Here is a 20,767-nt window from a genome sequence, read left to right as displayed (position 1 = left end):
AACTCTACTCAATATTCTGTAATAACCTATATGGTAGGGCTTCCCTGGTGGCGCAGTGGTTGAGAGTCCGCCTGTCAACGCAGGGGACACGGGTTCGTGCCCCAGTCTGGGAAGATCCCACATGCTGTGGAGTGGCTAGGCCCTGTGCTCCGCAATGGGAGAGGCCACAACAGTGAGAGGCCCGGGTACCGCAAAAAAAATAATAAAATAAAAAATAACCTATATGGTAAAAGAATCTGAAAAAGAATGGATATATGTATATGTATAACTGAATCACTTTGCTGTACACCTGAAACTAACACAACACTGTAAATCACCTATACTCCAAAATAAAAAAAGAGAGAGACAGAACATATTTCAGAAGGAAAAAACAAAGCAAAACTCCATCCAGGATGCATCAGCAAATCTGATTCGTGATGAGCTGATAAAAAGAAAAGAGGTAGTGAATTCCTCTTAGTTCCTTCCTGTATAAATTACCAAGATTCTCCCTTTCTCTCCTACATTACATATACATTTTGTTCATCGTCCAAACACAATTTCTTATTTCTAATTTACTATAGTATTAGGATTTGAAAACAATGTCAGTCTGAGGAAAGAATGAATAAAAGTATGGATTAAATACTTTTCAAAGTAAAATACTATCTTCAAAGAAAGGCAAATTATTAAAAAATCCTAAATACTCTGCCCAAATAGGGTACAGTAGCAGCATAAACTGGGTTTGATTCCTAAGATCCTCCTCTATTCTGCCCCCACGAGTTGCATTCACTGATTAAAATAAAAAAGCATCTTTAAAAAATATAAATAAAAAACATCTTCCTCTAGCCTTCTTTGAAAATATGGTCAATCTTTAGCTCAGAACTTCCACGATCCACTACACGGTACTGGAAGAAACCTCCCTAGATTTTTCCACTTTGAACCATAGGGTCATTCAGTTTAGGCCCACAGACCGATTTCACCATTCTCTTTTTTTCCTTGCTGCTGGCTCATTAGAGCAGGCCTGCTACCCAGTAGTATTCATGGTGTTTCCACAAAGCACTCCCTTTTGTGGGGGCATTTCACCTACCCACCCTCTGCTTGTAGCCAAGCTATAAAGTGATAGTCTCTACACCTCTTCCCAAACGCAGAACAGCATTTAGACCCTGTTAACAGCTTAACATCTATTAACTCTGGAGAAAACAGGAAAATAATAACAAACCTTGCTGAGAAGGTTTTTTTTTTTAAGAAAAAAAAGTGGACTTCTGACTCTTTTATTATGCTAAAGAGGCCCCTGCCCCGCCCCTAAATCCCTTCTTCTGGGTGGGACCCAGGAGATGCAATCAAACCAGATCATCCGGGTGAGCTATTCTACAAGACTGCCTCGTCCAAAGCCGATCTATTGGATTTCCTTCCCTAAAGGTCTTTTCTTTGACTTCAACCCAAGCCCAATCACATTTTTCTTGATATGGGAAAATGGAGATCAGCTTTAGAAAGGTCCCTAATTAGGCATTTCTAAATTGTTCTAAAGAACAAGATGCTCTACGAAAAATGTTTCCTAATATACTAATGCCCTCACAATAACACTAATAAGTTAATGGCCTTGAAAAGTCATGTGATAATGAAACCAATTTAACTTTGTTTAATCCAAACATTTCTCAAACATGTTTGAACACAGTAAGACCCTCTTTTCTTAATAGCTTTCAATGCTCTGCTAAAGTTCCACAGAAAGCAGAGAGACATCCATTTACCTCTTCCATGTTTCACACAATTCATTCCCAACACCTAGTAGTGCTCCCTATTCCTCAAGTGCATTGAGTGGCACAACAAAACCAATGACACGGCTCAGCAGCCCTGGATTCAATACCCACTGAGCACTGACTACACACAAAGCCCTCTGCCAGCTTTCAAGGGAAATGCAAAGATGAGGAGTCCGTTCTTACATTTCTTGTCCTTCCCTCAGGCAGTCTGGCTATTGGCCATTTGGTTCCGTATCTTAAAAGGAACTTGGACTCAAATTTTATCACTGTCTACTGGGTTCATTTTCAGTCCTAGGGTTCACGTAGAACCTTTCCTCCATGAATACACAGGGAACTTTACTCAATACTCTGTAATAACCTATATGGAAAAAGAATCTAAGAAAGAATGGATATATGTATATATATATATAACTGAACCACTTTGCTGTACACCTGAAACACAACATTGTAAATCAACTATACCCCAATATAAAATAAAAATTAAATTTAAAAAAAAAGAACCTTTCCTCCATGAATACTCCAAGTGGCATAGCTTTGAATATGACAGACCTATGCTCAAAACCCAGCTGTTATTAGTTGTGTGACCTCAGTCACCACAATTTCTAAATTACTAGAAATAAACCTAAAAGAACCTTACGGTTTTCTTTGGTGTCTTGGAGGGGGTCTGTAAGGGTGACTTCATGGAAGAGCGTAGGTTCCTGGACACACTGCTGGGTGTTCTCCTTGGAAAAGGGGGTGTGGAAGCCTCTTCCTCCTCACTGTCAGAGTCTGAAATCTCGGCTACCGGCAGAAACTCTTCATCTCCTTGGTCACTTTTACTATTACCTAAAAACCTGAATGGTAGGACACATTATTTTCTGATATTTGATGTCTGAAGTCTACATAAGAAGCTCCTAACAGATCAGTGTGGATTCGAGGTATTGCAGAGTCTCTCCTGCAATGGAGCAATTTCAGATGTGCTCCTCTTCTTGGGCTCTTGCTACCGGGAAGCTCTATTAAGGGCTTTATTTATATTATCTCATTAAACCCTGCACAACTTTGTGACTTGTTTATTATTATTCCCATTTTATAGATGAGGAATCCAAGGTTTAGAAATGTTAAGTAACCTTCCCAAGGTTACACAGATAGTAAATGACAAAGCCCAGGTTCAAATCCAAGTCTATCAGAATCAAAGTTCATGCCCTTAGGCATCACAATAACAGTCTTGCTGGGTGTGACGATTATGGGGCCCTGGGAGCCACCTAAGGCCAGGGCAGTGTTTCTTGCCTCTTTCAAACTATGACGTTTATGTGAAATTAACATAATTCCAGACATACTAGGTAAAGGAGAATTTCCATGGATTAGCAAACAACAAACAAGAAATAAAAAGAGGATTTAAGAAATAGGATTATAGATTTCACAAATGGCAGGATGTTTTTATGCCTGCCAAGCAGCAGTCTTACCTAAGCTGCTGCCTAATCCGATTCAAAGTCAAGAGAGAGCTCTTTCTGCGGATACGACAACGGGGAGTAGAGGTAGCTTCATCCTGAACTGGTTCTTTGGCCTCCCTGCAAGATACCACAGCAAGGTTATGGAAAGCAGTTTGGGGCACCGGGGATCAGCAGCAGGACTAGAAGATAGTCAGGTAGCCTGATTGGCTCCTATTCTTTCTGCAGCTACTTTGGAAGGAGCTAATCACACTGTGCTAAAAAGTTTGTAACTGAAGTTTGACTCAAACCCAGAGATTAAAGTTTGCCAAAAGCTTATCATTTAAATCAGACTCATCACCTCTCCCAACTAGAGATCAGAACATACTAATCCTAGGCAGAGTTTCTTATCCTTTTTTAATTTCTGACATATCAATGAATTTACTGTCCACTCAAGGTTAGCAGAAATGCAGCCATATTTTCAATACAAAGCATTTATCAAGCAAACTAGGTAAGCCAGGTGCTGCAGTTTCTGAGCAGGAAACATTGCCATTTCAGGCTCGTCACATTCCCTGTGCAGCCCATTATTTATAAACATCGCCCAATGTCAAACTGCAGAGTCTTTTCTAGATGCATTATCTTCTTGTACTGTATGTATTTGAAAATGGCTTCCAGTTTAAAAGAAAAAAACCCCAAAAACCTAAGAAAATCACTGTTAAAATGTGGCAAAGAGCCACAGCAAGTAATGAAATCCAGGACTGTGAAGCAGTTCAGGTTTGGGAAATTATCTTCTGGAGCCGTGATCCCCAAAGGACAGCTGGGTATATCAGAATCACCCAAAGAGCATCTCAAAATGCAGATTCCTGGGCCCAACGCTTGGAGGTTGATTTCCTACATCTAGGGAAAGGCTTAGAAATCTGTATTTTGGAAAAGCTGGTGATTCTGTGACACAGGCAGATTTATCAGCTGTGACCCACACTTTTCACATCATGTGAAGGATCTCGATTTGCTCTGTGGGAGGCAGGGAAGCATCCCCAGTTACCTCTTTTTGATGTTTTCTGGTTTCAGAATCACAGAAGGCACCACCAAGGATTTCTGTCCCCCCCTGACAGGAGTAAATGTTCTTTCTTCACTAGTCTCTGTCGTTTTCAAAGCTGGGACTCGAGTTCTCAGGATCATGCAACCATCAGGTGAAGCCTTCTTGTCATCCTCGGCCCAACACTGCTGAATCTCTCCAGCTTTCTCTGGGGTTTTCAGAGCTGCAGATGAGTTCTGAGGACCATCAGGCTGAGACCTCTTTGAAGGCGAGGTGATCTCAGAGAAGGCCACTTTCCGTTTCATTCTTCCAGGAGACTCCAACGAGGCCCATGAAGTCTGCTGGGAAATCCTAGTGTTATGTGTCCTAGGGAAACCTAAGTTCAAGAGAAATCACCATAGACAATGTGTGAATTTTATAACTAGCACTATATACACCCCTAATATCTTTATAGATAAACTCATTCACTGAGTGATACAAAGACATGAGTTATCCATATTTTGAATTATTCTATGCTTTCTTTTCCTGTGCCAGGTAGCTCTTATTATTTTTAGTCTCTCTCTTAAATTCTACGAGTAATTTTGCTAGCTAGAACCATAAGCCAACAGTTAAATGAGCTTTTATAGATAAATCTTCAGGTCAGGTTTTCTGTGAAGTAATCTACCAGAAGAGTGGTTCTCAACCAGGGTGACACTGTACATCCTCAGGCCCCATTCAACAACATCTGAAAAAATTAATACCAATGAGACTCTGTTGAGTAATACCAAGTCCTAGATTTTTCTTAACCCAGATTATATCTACCAACAGAGAGAAGATGGGTCCCCGGGGGTGGGGGTGGGGGGTAACCAACTGGGTTCTAAGAATACACAGAGCCACATTTGGATCTGCTCCTCTCTCACCACGACCAAAGGCACCAAGAACCTGGACATTCATTCACAGATAGCAATTGAGCTATTAAAAGATATGTGGGACTTCCCTGGTGGCTCAGTGGTTAAGAATCTGCCTGCCAATGCAGGGGACATGGGTTCGATCCCTGGTCTGGGGAGATCCCACATGCTGCGGAGCAACTAAGCCCGTGCACCACAACTACTGAGCCTGCGCTCTAGAGTTCACAAGCCACAACTACTGAGCCTGCACACCACAACTACTGAAGCCCACATGCTCTAGGGCCCTCATGCCGCAACTACTGAGCCTGCGAGCTGCAACTACTGAAGCCCACGTGCCTAGAGCCCTTGCTCTGCGACAAGGACGCCACCGCAATGAGAAGCTCGTGCACCACAATGAAGAGTCGCCCCTGCTCGCTGCAACTAGAGAAAGCCCGCATGCAGCAACGAAGACGCAACGCAGCCAAAAGTAACAGGGCAGATGATACACATAAACGTCTATAGTATGAAGTTTAAAAATTGTCCTAAAGCACCTAAGTGCTAATAAACATGGCTTTTGAGACAGACCTTGAAAGAAAGGCAAAATTTCAACAGAGTTGAAGGGGGAAGGAGGGGAATAAGTGGAGAGAATAAATGAGATTGATGTGAGCTAAGGCAACGAGGCAGGAAAGCACTGGGCAGAGGAGTTCACTTTAGTCACAGCACAGGGTGTGTGTGGAATAGCTGCAGACAAGGTAAGAAGTCATCTAGTACCTGTGTGGTAAATATGAGGGTAACTCATGTCTAGATTAATGTAAAAATGTCCCAAAGTCCTAGTCTCCCTCATGCCTCATTTCCCCATCTTTCTGTCAAAAACAATCCAAAATATTTTCATCATATCTGCCTCATCTAATTATGTAACTGTGTCAAGTTTAAATTTTTTACCCTAACTTTCAAGGTCCTACAAAATCAACAGTGAAAAAAACACTCAATTATTTCTAAATGGTGGTATTACAAATTATTTCTCTAGTAGTCTTCTGCATTTCCAAAATGGTTTATATGTTTATATTCAGCTCCTAAACATTTGTATTCTTGATAGCTCCTACTAAGGAGCTATCAAGAATGCAAATAACTTATACTCAATGAACTTGGCACATAAACAGAAAAATTAAGGACACATAATAGGATGAGGATGAGCTCTCAGAACAGCCATGGAGTAGCTTTCAGATATATCATTAGTGAAAAAAGTTAAAATGGAAAAGAATACATCCAGTATAATACCCTACTGGGTAAGAAAGAATGGGAAATAAAACTATAATAAAATAAAAATTATATGCATGTTTGTATATGACTGTGTGTATATATGTCTGTGTGTGTTTTGATTTATCTGTTGATATTTGCAAAAACCAAAGGAAAAATAAACCAGAAACTGATAAAATTGATTACCTACAAAAGATGAGGTAGAAACAGGGAGCAAGGGTAAAGAAAGGAATGGGGCTTATCTGAGTACACTTGTCTTAAATAGTTTTGACTCTTTAACTATGCTAATGTTTTAAATGTTTTGAAAATCAAAGATGGGAAAAGCCCTAGAATTAAACAGAAATGAAAGAACCTAACTGTATATCACCAATAAAATAACCATTGGTGGAAGAAAAAAATTTAATCAAAGTAACATTACTCCCTCAGTGGAATATATTCTAAAGGCATAAAAACTGCAAATCAATTTTGATTTGGAATTATGGAATGTGGGAAGGATGGAAAGAACCCCATAGTATAGATTAGAAGTATGAGTATGAAGTTAAGAGTTTTAACACTATATTATAACAAATATATATATATATATATATATATTTCTTAACTCCTCCACTAAGGATCTAAAAGCAATGTCACCTTAGTAGCTAAGCTCTTGAAGAATTAGCTAATTACAGGGCTTAACATCACTAATCATTAGAGAAATGTAACAATGACATACTACCTCACACCTATTAGCATAGCTACAATCAAAACCACAGAAAATAACAATATAAAACAACATAATAACAAGATCTAAATAGTTGGTGACAATGTGGGGAAATGGAACTCTTGTGTGTTACTGATAAGAATGTAAAATGATGCAGCTGCTATGGAAGAGTACAGTGGTTCCTCAAAAAATTAAACAGAAAGGAAATTTTACCCCAAATAGCCAAAGCAATCTTGAGAAAGAAAAACAAACCTGGAGGCATCACAATCCCTGATTTGAAACTATATTACAAAGCTACCGTAATCTAAACAGTATGGTTTTGGCACACACAGATCGATGGAACAAAATAGAAAGCCCAGAAACAAACTCACATATATATGACCAATTAATTTACAACAAAGGAGCCAAGAACATACAATAAGGAAAGGACAGACTCTTCATTAAATGATGCTGGAAAAATTGGACAGAAGAATTGAAACGTGCAGAAGAATGAAACTGGACTACTATCTTACATCATACACAAAAATTAATTCAAAATGGATTAAAGACTTGAATGTAAGGCTTGAAACCATACAACTCTTAGATGAAAACACAGGTGGTCATAAGCTCCTTGACATGGATCTTGATGATGATTTTTTGGATCTGACACCAAAAACAAAGGCAACGAAAGTAAAAACAAACAAGTGGGACTACACCAAACTAAAAAGCTTCTGGACATCAAGGAAACCACCAACAAAATGAAAAGGCAACCTACTGAATGGGAGAAAATATTTGCAAATCAAATATCTGATAAGGGGTTAATATCCAAAGTATATCAAGAACTCATACAATAGCAGGAAAACAAACAATGAGATTAAAAAATGGACAGAGGACCCGAATAGACATTATTCCCAGTGAAGCTATACAGATGGCCAATAGGTACATGAAAAGGTGCTCAATGTCACTAATCATCAGAGAAATGAAAATCAAGATGAAGTATCACCTCACACCTGTCAGAATGGCTATCATCAGAAAGAAAACAAATAACAAGTGTTGGCGAGGATATGGAGAAAAGGGAACCCTTATGCACTGTTGGTGGGAATGTAAATTGGTGCGGCCACTATGGATAACAGTATGGAGGATCCTCAAAAAGCTAAAAATAAAACTACCATATGAGGGACTTCCCTGGTGGCGCAGTGGTTAAGAATCCGCCTGCCAATGCAGGGGACACAGGGAGCCCTGGTCCAGGAAGATCCCACATGCTGCGGAACAACTAACCCTGTGCACCACAACTAATGAAGCCAGCGTGCTCTAGGGCCTGTGTGCTGCAACTACTGAAGCCCACACACCTAGAGCCTGTGTTCCGCAACAAGAGAAGCCACCGCAGTGAGAAGCCCATGCACCACAACAAAGAGTAACCCCCACTCACCGCAACTAGAAAAATCCACGCGCAGCAACGAAGACCCAATGCAGCCAAAAATAAATAAATAAATTTATTTAAAACAAACAAAAAACTACCATATGATCCAGCAATTCCACTTTTGCATACTTATCTGAAGTAAACAAAAACACTAACTTGAAAAGACAAATGCACCCCCATGTTCACTGTAGCATTATTTCCAATAGCCAAGATATGGAAACAACCTAAATGTGCATCAATGGATGAATGGATAAAGAAAATATGGTATGTGGGACTTCCTTGGTGGTCCAGTGGCTAAGATTCCGCACTCTCAATGCAGGGGGCCCGGGTTCAATCCCTGGTCAGGGAACTAGATCTCTCATGTCACAACTAAGAGTTAGCATGCCATAACTAAAGATCCCTCATGCTGCAACTAAAGATCCCACATGATGCAAATAAGATCCCATGTGTTGCAGCTAAGACCCACGGAGCCAATTAAATAAATAAATATTTTTAAAAAAAGAAATAAATGAAGCCAATCTTACATAAACTTTAAAAAAATAAAAGAAAATGTGGTATGTATATACAATGGAATATTACTCAGCCATAAAAAGGAAGGAAATCTTGTTATTTCTGACACAGATAGACCTTGAGGGCATTATGCTAAGTGAAATAAATCACACAGAGAAAGACAAATACCATAGGATTTCACTTATATATGGAATCTAAATTAAAAAACAAAAACAAAAATGAAAACCAAGCTCATAGATACAGAGAACAGATTGGTGGTCGTCAGAGGCAGTGGTTGAGGAATTGGGCAAAATGGGTTAAGGTAGCCAAAAGGTACAAACTTCCAGTTATAAAATAAATAAGTCATGGGGATGTAATGTACAGCATGGTGACTACAATTAATACTGTGTTGCATGTTTGAAAGTTGCTAAGAGAGTAAATCTTAAAAGTTCACATCACAAGACAAAAAACTGTAACTATGTATCATGACAGATGTTTCTTTTTTTTTAAATTGAAGTATAGTTGATTTACATTGTTGTGTTAGTTTCTGGTATATAGCAAAGTGATTCAGTTCTATATATATATATTCTTTTCCATTATGGTTTATCACAGGATGTTGAATATAGTTCCCTGTGCTGCCCAATAGAACCTCACTGTTTATCTATTTTATATATAGTACTTTGTATCTGCTAATCTCAAACTCCTAATTTACCCTTCCCCACCCCCTTTCCCCATTGGTAACCATAAGTTTGTTTTCTATGTCTGTGGATCTGTTTCTGTTTTGTAAATAATTTCATTTGTGTCATATTTTAGATTCCACATATAAGTGATGTTATATGGTAGTTGTCTTTCTCTGACTTACTTCACTTAGTATGATGATTTCTAGGTCCATCCATGTTGTTGCAAATGGCATTATTTCATTCTTTTTTATGGCTCAGTAGTATTCCTTTGTATACATATATAAACAAAAATGTCACATCTTTATCCATTCATCTGTCAATGGACATTTAGGTTGTTTCCATGTCTTGGCTATTGTAAATAGTGCTGCTATGAACACTGGGGTGCATGTATCTTTTCAAATTAGAGTTTTCTCCAGATATATACCCAGGAGTGGGATTGCTGGATCATATGGCAACTGTATTTTTAGTTTTTTAAAGAACCTCCATACTGTTTTCCATAGTAGCTGCACATATGGTGATGGATGTTAGTTAAACCTACTGTGGTAATCATCTCACAATATATACAAATATCAAATCATTATGTTGTATACATGAAACTAATATGTTATAATGCTAGATGTCAATTATATCTCAATTTTTTAAAAAAGGAAATTTTGACACATGCTACAACATGATGAATCTTGAGGACATTATACTAACTTTATTAAACCAGTCAGAAAAGAATAAATACTGTATGATTCCACTTATATGAGGTATTTGGAGAAGTCAAATTCAGAGACAAAAAGTAGAATGGTGGTTACCAGAGGATGGGGCATGAGGGAATGGGAAGTTATTGCTTAATGGTTGGAGAGATTGTTTCAGAAGATGATGGGGATGGTTATACAACAATGTGAATGTACTTAATGCCACTAAACTGTACATTTAAAAATGATTAAAATGGGGCTTCCCTGGTGGTGCAGTGGTTGAGAGTCTGCCTGCTGATGCAGGGGACATGGGTTCGTGCCCCGGTCCGGGAAGATCCCACATGCCGCAGAGCGGCTGTGCCCGTGAGCCATGGCCGCTGAGCCTGCACGTCTGGAGCCTGTGCTCCGCAACGGGAGAGGCCACAACAGTGAGAGGCCCACATACCGCAAAAAAAAAAAAAAAGAAAAAAAAGATTAAAATGGTAAATCTTATGTGATATATATTTCAAGAGATGTCCAATTAGTACTTGGCTCACTGCTGCACTAACTCAATACTATAGCATGAATTAATATTTTATCATTTTCCTTTAGCCTCAGTATTGCCCACTGTGACCCATTTTACACTTACTGCTGAGCTCCAGCCTCTTCCTTGCCCTTGGGGTGACAGGATGGGAAGGAGTTTGGCGAGATTTGGAGGTGGAGTGCCTTGATTCAATCCTTTTGACCACATGTTCTGCTGTGGTCCAAGAAGGGCTTTCTGTACTTTTAGTTTTGGCTTCCATGGACTTCTGGCATCTAGGGTTGCCTTCTTGTAGCTTATCCAACTGTGCAAATAGTTCTGGAGGTAGTGGTTTGAATTTTTTCTCATTCCAAGATAGTTTAACAAAGAATGTCTTCTCATTTTTCAGATCCATAGGTATCACTTCATCTGGGGCTAAAGCTACTACCTGAATTTAGGAAGTATGGATGATATAAAGAAATAAGGACCCAAAGAGTCAACGAAGGCTCTATGAGAGCTATGATTAAAGAGCATTTAAGTCTGCATTCTTACCTGGAACAATTACTTTTCTAAACAAAAGAGGCATGGACATGGCATAGCATATTTCCACAGAGTCCTCCTTGCTGATATCCATATCTCATGTTTTCTTTTCTAGTCCATTCTATTCACCCATGCCAAGTTTCCCCATAAAAACTTCTTTAAGCATGCCCCCCTGCTCAATAGTCTACAATGGCTACCCACTCTGCAAGATCAGATTACTTAAACTGATTTTCACTACCTTCTAAAATCTGACCCCACTTTACCTCCTGAGTGCTCAGTGCTCTTCAAAAGGGCTTCCCACCACTAGTCGAGCTTGGCTTGTCACAGTCCTGCTCATTCCCACCATTGTGCTCCTGCCTAAACATGCCCCCTACCTTTCCAAATCCACCCATCTTGCTGCTTCAACTTCTACATCTGCCTTTCACCTCTTCACTCATTTAACTCAGAGATAAATTATTCTGTGGCACATGATATGCTGGGCCCATAGAGTGGAAAAATCTGACTATAGTCATGCCAAGCCATGGTCTCCCTGCCCTACCAACCACCTGGTCACCATGTGACCACACTTCACATCCAGATCTAATCCAATTTTGGGGGCCTGAAGTAGCCTGAGAAATAACCCATATCCTAGTCTCCAAACCAGTGTCTCAATTCAGCCTACAACTCTTTAAACCTGATTTATCATAAAATCTCATAACACACATTTGCCTGGAGCAATTACACTCCTTGTACTGATTCACTCAAGGTGAAGTCCTCATTTAAGCAAGGATATTCAGCCTCAAAGTGCTTTATGCCTGCCACAATCACAGCTAAATATAATTTCCCACTGAGATACACCTGCTAAGTCCTGCTCATCCCCCAGGTCACAACCTAATGTCACTTCCTCCAGGAGGCTCCTAACACATGGTAAGTGCTCTCGATAAATATTTGTTGTTGAAAGGAAGTAGGCAGGCAAGCAGAGGAGGTGACAAACAGGAAAAATGCGTTTCCGTGAGGTAAATGAGAGCCAGTAATAAGCTTAGGAATCAGCCAGAAATAAGCTTCAAGATAGAACTGAGGATCAAGGCATCACCTACCTGCACGTGGCCAATGATGGTCTCGGCATTAATGTTGCTGTTACAGGCAGGGTAATCATACCAGAATATCTCTTGTGCATCAGGCTTCCGGCCCAGCAAATGCTGTTTACAGACAGGGACTTCACAGAATCGGATAAACCATTGTACTCGAGCACGTTTCTTGGAATAAGGTTCAGAATCTAGGGAGGGATAGATGGAAAAGGTAAGGTTAAAGATAATAAACATTATCTTAATCCTCACAGTAATCCCACAAGGTAGGTACTATGGCTGTCTCCCTTTTACTGGTGAAGTGATCACATTTCAGGGCCCTTAAATAATTTGTCAAAGGTCACAAGACGAACCAGCGGCAATCTGACTACACCCAGTACCCACGTTCTTCTCACTTTGCTCCACGTCCAAATGGTGCTATCGGTCATCACATAAATTGTATGAGGCATTTGAGAGGAGCAATTCTAATCACAGTTACTGAACAAATTTTGCAAATCAAAACAAAACTCCTAGCAAGACTCAGAGCATCAGCCACTGAGATGACTTCTGGCAAACATATGCTTGCAATCTTCAGCTTTATCATAATATACCATTAACATCACTCCATACCAGTGTTAGCTCCAAGTGAAAGGACATATACTCATTAGTGCCACCATCATCACTGCCTCTTCTCTTCCTTAGCTCTCTTCAGAGAAAGACTGAAGCCATCCAATGTAGCACAATACATGGTTCTAAAATCTATACACAAAGGCCCAAACCTCAAATACAAAAGCCCATCCTGCTGATGTGCTCTCCCTAGTGGATGTTAGTTTGATGAAGTTTTCCTCCATACTTGTTGACTATCCTCCCTATCTCTATAATGTAAAGTAACTTCATCCACTCTATCAGTTCCTTCTTTTAGGCATACAAACTGCCACAGGACTAGGACTAACTTCCACATACTCCTCTACTAGCTTTGGAAAGAAGCAGTTTTGTAATAGTTTAAATTACTATCCTTTTTCATCTTCCTTTCGGAGTTCCGCTCCATTCCCACTTTTCTGTGCTCTTCTCTGGTCTGTAGAGGGCTAACAGCTGAGAAAATCATCTGCGGCTGTGAGTGTGGCCTTGCAGGCACCAGTTCACACTACCTTCCCTTTTGCTCCTCTAGCCTTAAGGGTAGTACTGGCTTTCTGCACTTACTGATCTCTGGGAAACACCACTGTTTGCTTCTCCAGCCTTTTCAACACTTATACACAAGTCCCTCTGGGTAAATAAAACACCTAAAGTGTTTCTGTTTTTCTGACTGAACGTCAATCAAGTGATACACCTACCCAATCCAATTTACTGCCTCCCTAGTAAAAGTAACTTTGCATTTGCAAAGTTACTAACTTCCTCATGCCAAAATTTAAGGACACGTCTCTACTAGAGTGCAAATCACCTATTATTTCCTTTCCTCCTTCTTCCTAAATCCATCCTTTCTCTCCACTCCAACAATCCTGCCTTCATGGCTATTCTTACCCCCTCCTAAAAATAATGCAAAAGCTAAATTCTTGAGCCCTCCATTCCCATTTTTACCCAATATTGCTCTAGTGAGTAAGGACGTTCACTAGGTAGAAGAGGGTACAGCTGGTGCTTAAGTGAGCCCATAGGCACACCCTATATACTGCTATGAACAGAAGAATCGGTAACCACCCCTGTTCCCACCACGGAGCACTTCCCAATCATTAGTGACAAGGAATACTTTTCATTCCAGCCCCAAACTCACCGTCTTCAAACAACTCAACCAATTTAGCAACATACGGATTTTCATCATCATCCCCTTCAATCAACACAAACTGTCCAACCTGGAGGTCAATCTCAGGCAAACGACCTTCTATTTTCACACTCATTTCTCTAGGAAATAACAGAGAAACATGTTAGGAAATCTCTTAGGGTGGGCCAAGCTCTTCAGACCCCTGGGCACAGAGGAATATGCTCTGTAACTAGAAAAACCCCTGAATAGTTTCTCTCTTCTGACCAATCCTACTAGAAACCAATTTACCAGTAAAATCACAAGCAAGAGTAGATAACATGAATTGAATGAATTGTTTTAGCATGGGTGATTAATCCAGAGGCCTTAGGATGAACCCTAACTTCTCTCAGTTATTGACAAAGAACAACAAAGGCTTCCTAAGACATGAAAGCCGCCCAGTAAAAACATCAGATTGTTCAGAGATGTCTTGGGCTAAGAGGATGTAGTAACAACATCCATCCTACCCTGTTATCATGCAGAGTTATACAGAACCTATCTTAGATAGATATGACATTATCATACATATCAAATTTTATTAACCTGACATAATATCTTCCTGTATCACTAGCTGCTATATTTATGCTAACATCTTCTTCCATCAAACAAACCCACACCCCCTTACAATCAATTCATATTCACTGTCCCTCAATCCTCAACCTATAGTACCTAAAACACCCTGGATACAAGTTATTAACAGCTCAGCTTGAAGAAGCTATTAGTTCCAGTCCACCAAAGGACTCTATCACTCACTTGTAGGTTTGGTAGTGCAGTTTTCGATCCAATGGCTTGCCAGTCCATGAATAAGTTTGTCTGGTCCTCAGCCTTGTAGGACGGTAGGCCATGGCTCCTGTGTAAAAGTCACTAACTCTGAGTTAACATGACATGCTCTGATGGATTCTAGGGAACAGTCCCTGCTTTCAATGGGTCCAGCCTTCTTTTCTGCCCCTGCTACACTCCCACACATTTTAGACTTAGGAAAAAGAAAACTTTTTTGAGGAAAAAGTCAAGCTCTGTGAAGATCAAACACAGGCAATTCAATATCATCTGGTACTATGCCTTATCTCTTCCTATCCAGGGAAACAGAAAGGTCAATATGTAAAAAACTATAGATGTTTAGAAGTACTTACTAGGTACAAGACACAATGATAGATGTGAAACATCTAATAATGTGAAACTAAAAGACAGTGATACAGTAGTTGTAAGTATCTTTATAACATTTATAATCTAGGTAGGGATAAAATATAAACACACGAAAGGACAACTAACAGTGCAAAGAGCCAAGAGAAAGCCAGAGAGACTACTGCAAGGTAGAGGACCAGGCTTGTGACTGTTCAGGGAGGAACGATTTCTTAAAGGGGTTTTCTAAAATGAATGTTAAATAATGGGTAGCTATTGCTAAGATGGATGAAATAAGGGTTTCCAAGGGATGGAGGCAAAAACATGCAAGGGGCATTTGGGAGAATGGCAATGGATTTTATCAAATGTATCATTCCACTTACCTTAAAAACAAAACAAAACAAAACCCCAGGGTCACTAACCTGTACTGCTCTGGCAGTTGGAAGCGGTCTTTTTCTTTGCAGCTGATAGGTCCTAGATATTAATATTGTGAATAGCTGAAAAGAAACAACTATATTAAAGTACATGGGAAAAAAGACATTTTTACTGACAATTCTGAAATGAGAATGAAAACTCCAAACATATTTGACAATCCTCTTTACAATATGGAAGCTACAATCTATGAGTCCTAATAATAATGCCAACTCATTATCTTTTAAGTTATTAAGAAAACAATCCTTTCCTCTAAATTCAATGCTTTTCTTATAGAGCTAAAGTTTGACAAAACTGGGGTTTAAAAAAAATGTTTTTTTAATCCAGTCTGACAGAATTTCTCTGAATTACTGATAGAGGGACCAATAATTTCAGTCCATGTTGAAAACAACAGAATTAGAATAGCATTATTGACATCCTGATTAAATAATCTGGTTTCCTAAAGTCAGTAGCATTATGTCCTACATTCTACTTGGGAACATTCTGACCCATAAGATCTTCTGCTTTTAAAAAAGGTATTTTTTAATATAATTTGAGGAAACTAATTAGCAAAAAGAAGATACTGAGTCATTAGTAAATGCACAGCTTACAAATGATGCCTGAATGATTACTATTAAGAACATTTAGAGTATGATTCACAACACAGTATTATTAAAATCAATCTAATTTTAATTAAATACATTGTAGAAATGAACAGACAGCAGACTGATGAGTTAAAACAAGTAGGAGACTTGTGCTCAAGTAAAAATGCATTTGGACTCATTATATGTAATAATCTTTTGGCAAAAAGTTAGTAAAAGTGTTTGAATCTCAATAAATGTTCAAGGAAATATATTAACTCTAACTTACCTTCAATATACGTTCCTTTTAATGGAAGATGTAACATGGAACTATCAGTAAACTTGTAACTTTTCACCTTTCCGCGATGAAATCAGGCAAAATACGCTACTGAGATACAGACAAAAGATGCAAGTAAATAAGCTCCATCATTAAAAAAAACTGGAATATCACTGAGAGTGCTTTGTAGTAAAGTGGACTCTCCCAACACATTTTCTACAATTCTCGAATAATCTAACTGCAGGATAAATGCTCTGATTTGTCACAGTGTCTATGATATTTGATAACACTGGCACAAGGATTGCACTTTTTCAAACTAAAAGCTGGCATACAGAAGGACTATCTCCATACTCCTAAGGTACTCACGTATACCTAAGGTCATCAAATCCATGCTTTCAACGCCTTTAAATAGAAACCGTATTTTAGTTACTAAAGCATGCACCCTCTTTCAAAAACTAAGCCAAGATAAAATTTAACACTCCTTTTCTAGATCATGAGCTGTGTTCACTGAGACCAGTATAAGCATATATGCGTGCAAAGCTGGATGATTTACCAAAGGGTGAGGAGGCAGAGGTATCGGAAGGCTCTCTGGGCCTGGACCACATAACCTGCCTCAACTCAGCCTGTCACTATGCTCCAGGCCTGCTTTTCCAAACCTCAAACAGACCAAGGTTGTTAGTGCCCTCAGACTTACACAGTTGCTGTTCTCTCTTCCTGAATATCTTTGCAGGGATGGCTCAGGTCTCAGCTCCAGTGAAACTTCCTCAGATAGGCCTTCACTGATACCCAATGGAAAGTTACTCGCCACCCCCTTATACTACTGCCTAAGGTCATGTTCTATTGCACCAACCTATTATCAAAGCCATAAACATTATATTACTTTCTTATTTGTTGTACTTCCTACATCAGAATGTTAAATTCTAAAAGAGCAGGGATCTTGGGACCTTGTCTGTCTTGTTCATAACTGCGTCCCCAGGGCCTAGGTTAGGACTTCACACATAATAGCTGAACAAATTAATGAACGAACTGGGTTTTTTTGTTTTTTTAAATTTTTTGGCCGTGCCAAGCGGCACGTGGGATTTAGTTCCCCAACCAGGGATTGAAGCCACACCCCCTGCATTGGAAGCATGGAGTCTTAACCACTGGACCGCCAGGGACGTCCTGAATGAACTGTTTGTAAAAAAATCATTAGGACAATACCAAGTGTGGTAAGGATGTAGAGCAGCCAAAACTCTCATACACTGCTGGAGGACATGTAAATTGGTAAAACCACTTTGGAAATTTGGCAGTATATACTAAAGCTGAACATATGCATATCCTATGACCCAGTAATTCCAACAGAATATACCCAACAGAAAAACAAACATATCATCAAAAGACATGAACCAGAATGTTCAGAGCAGCACTATACAGCAATGAAATGAAACCACCAACCACAACTGCACACATGTGGGGAAAATCTCACAAAATAACAATGAGCTAAAGAAATGAGACGCCAAAAGAATACATACTATACTGATTCCATTTACACAAAGGTCAAAAACAGGTAAAAGTAACCTATGGTGTTAGAAGTCAGAATAGAAGGAAACCCTGGTGACTGAAAGGAAGCACAGTGGGGGAGTGGAGTGCTTCTGGGATGCTGGACATGTTGTTTCTTGAACTGGATGCTGGTTACACAGGTATGTTCTCTTCAAGAAAACTCACTGAGCTGTATATGACTTGTGCATTTTCTATATGCAGGTTGTTTTTCCATGCAAAGTTCAAAAAATTAATCAGGAGTCCTTCTGAAGAGGCAGCATAAGGAAATCATAGTATATATCAGGCCTCTTTGCACTGTTACGCCACTTTCCTACCCTCGACCCAGCACTGCATCTCATCCACTGTAAGCAAAAAGGTTCCCCAACAGCGGTGATGAATGGAGTGGAAAGGCAGGCCAGACTTGGCCTAGCAAAGGCTTTGGCTTCTAGGAGATACCCACTACAGGCTCCTAATGTTGCAGATACCAGAAATCTGGAACATGCACACTACCCAGTCCAGGAGCCACACCCAAGGAAAACAGATAAGGGAGTTGCAGTAAAAATAATGATAGCAGATATTTATTGATCCAATAAGACAGAGGTAGAACCAAAACTCTTGATATGTTTATCTCATTTAATCCTCACAATAATCCTAGAACAATGCTAGTCCATACTAAGTGCAAGGCAGGCACTCAGTAATAAATATTTGCTGAATAAAAGGTAGATGCTATTAGCACTTCAAGATGGTAAGTTGTCCCAGTGTTATACAGGATAGCACATGCTTAATTCAAACCCCGAGCAGCTGGATTCCAATGACTCTGCTCTTAAGCACTTACCTTAGAACACCTTGTGTGAAAGTAGATAATGTTAATACATGTCTAAGACAGCTTGCTTCTGGTATGCTTATTACAATAAACCAGGCTTCCCAGCCACTGACTGAAAGGTCAAATGGGCCTTAATTTCCTTACCCACAAAATGGGGATATTGGATTGGTGGAAAAGTTCATTCGGGAACTTCCATAAGATGTTACGGAAAACCCAAACGAACTTTTTGGCCAAACGAATAGAAACTTTCTTTTATTCAACCAATATTTATTTATTAATCATCCATTCTGTACCAGGCACTATTCTAGAATTACTGAGGATTAAGTGAGAAAATGCAAAATGGTCAATTCACTTCCCCAGTCCCTTGCATTTATGTGTAAGGGACAGTGATTCTTTTTTTTTTTTTAATAATTTGATGAATGTTATGAAACACATACAATTCACACAAAATTTTGCATTTAATTTCAGGGAATTCATAAACCTTCTAAAGTCCATATATCGCCCTTTGTTACATTAAAATCTGTTGCAGAGGGACTTGATAAACATGATCTCACACCAGAAACCTCCAATGGCATTCACAACCACCCAATACAGCAGGGAAGAGGGTACCACTTTTACAGATAACTAAAATCGAAAACTGCCATATCCGATCATTGCAATTTGCAGATAGTCCAAGATAAGAATCTCGCATCTCATGCCTCTAAGTCCAGTGCTTTTTCCAACTGTCAAAATAGAAGGCCCTTCTCTTCATTGGTGGCGCAGTGGTTGAGAGTCCGCCTGCCGATGCAGGGGACACGGGTTCGTGCCCCAGTCTGGGAAGATCCCACATGCCGCAGAGCGGCTGGGCCCATGAGCCATGGCCGCTAGGCCTGCGCGTCCGGAGCCTGTGCTCCGCAACGGGAGAGGCCACAACAGTGAGAGGTCCAAGTACCGCAAAAAAAAAAAAAAAAGAAGGCCCTTCTATCCCGGGGTTAGACTAGAGAAAGTAAAAGAGGTGCCATTACACTCTCCTCCTGGAAAGAAGGTGGATGAGAGCCCAGCAGTTAAGAGCAGCTCTTCTGGGGAAAAGAAGACCTGGGTAGGAGCTCAGGCCGCTTAGTCACAAAAAGGGACTTAGACAAGTCTCTTTCTCTCTGAGAGCAACTGCTACATCCGTAAAATCGGGTAATAACTTCTGCTGCTCCGCCTTCCCTGTGGTGCTTGCTACATAACACTACGCTGAAATGAGGAAAAGATGCGACTGCTTCACAAGGGCCATGCAGATGGAAGGTTCACATGGTTCAGATCATTACTGAGAGTCTCAGGGCGCTGAGGACAGGAGTGTTCACGCTTTTCTGTTGTTGGCTTTCGGTTTCCCCGCTACAAGGTCGCAGTCCCCCGGAGAAAAGCTGTTAGAAATCGCAATGTGGAAAGTAAAACGTTCCTAAAGGGTTTAGAACGTGCCTGGCACTTAATAATAGGCGCTTAGTACATATCTGCTGAATGGATTAATGGCTGAATGAGTCCACAGAGAACAATTCCTCAGTCCCGCGGCTCAGATCCCTCTCCAGCCCGTGGGACGCCACACTCACCGGGCGCCGCAGTTTGTTGGAGCTGGGCGCAAGCCCTCCGCTTCCCACCGTCCCCGCTTCAGGAGCTCGTGGAGCTGCAGCAAATCTACCTGCCCAGGGGCACTCCTCTTACAGCTACCAGCCGCGTACTGGAGCCGAAGCGAGGGCCTCCCGAGGAATGGACAGAAGGTGGAGAAAAAGAAATTTCCCGCCAACGCCGTAGCCCCGCCCCCAGGGTGTCTCCACGTTCCGTCGCAGCCAGCCCTTCCGCCCCGCCCATCTAAGGAGGGGACGCAGGACGTACATCCGTCAACGGTCAGAGGCCATCATTGATTCGGTATGCTACGCCGTTCGCGCAAGAAAGTGCC

At 40.4% G+C, this 20,767-nt stretch overlaps 1 protein-coding gene across 4 annotated transcripts in view; it reads right to left on the bottom strand.

Moving 5' to 3' along the window:
* Positions 1-20,691, bottom strand: part of ORC1 (origin recognition complex subunit 1) — a 34,182-nt gene extending 13,491 nt beyond the window's left edge. Inside the window, exons 1-10 of one of the 4 annotated variants that reach the window (XM_027108539.1) lie at positions 20,421-20,691; positions 16,521-16,619; positions 15,662-15,736; positions 14,874-14,984; positions 14,097-14,224; positions 12,365-12,543; positions 10,878-11,196; positions 4,182-4,551; positions 3,176-3,280; positions 2,371-2,566 (exon numbers count right to left, since the gene is read on the bottom strand). In XM_027108539.1, the coding sequence (XP_026964340.1) occupies positions 2,371-2,566; positions 3,176-3,280; positions 4,182-4,551; positions 10,878-11,196; positions 12,365-12,543; positions 14,097-14,224; positions 14,874-14,965 (1,389 nt within the window). In that variant the 5' untranslated portion in view covers positions 14,966-14,984; positions 15,662-15,736; positions 16,521-16,619; positions 20,421-20,691. The remainder of the gene's footprint in view (positions 1-2,370; positions 2,567-3,175; positions 3,281-4,181; positions 4,552-10,877; positions 11,197-12,364; positions 12,544-14,096; positions 14,225-14,873; positions 14,985-15,661; positions 15,737-16,520; positions 16,620-20,420) is intronic. The other 3 variants (XM_027108541.1, XM_027108537.1, XM_027108538.1) reach the window with 3 other exon arrangements.
* Positions 20,692-20,767: the final 76 nt, after the last annotated feature.

Source organism: Aethalodelphis obliquidens, unplaced genomic scaffold (genome assembly GCF_003676395.1).
Source record: "Aethalodelphis obliquidens isolate GAN/ISIS:26980383/991018 unplaced genomic scaffold, ASM367639v1 scaffold9, whole genome shotgun sequence".
NCBI classification, from domain to species: Eukaryota; Metazoa; Chordata; class Mammalia; order Artiodactyla; family Delphinidae; genus Aethalodelphis; species Aethalodelphis obliquidens.
This window is presented reverse-complemented; position numbering and strand designations above follow the sequence as displayed.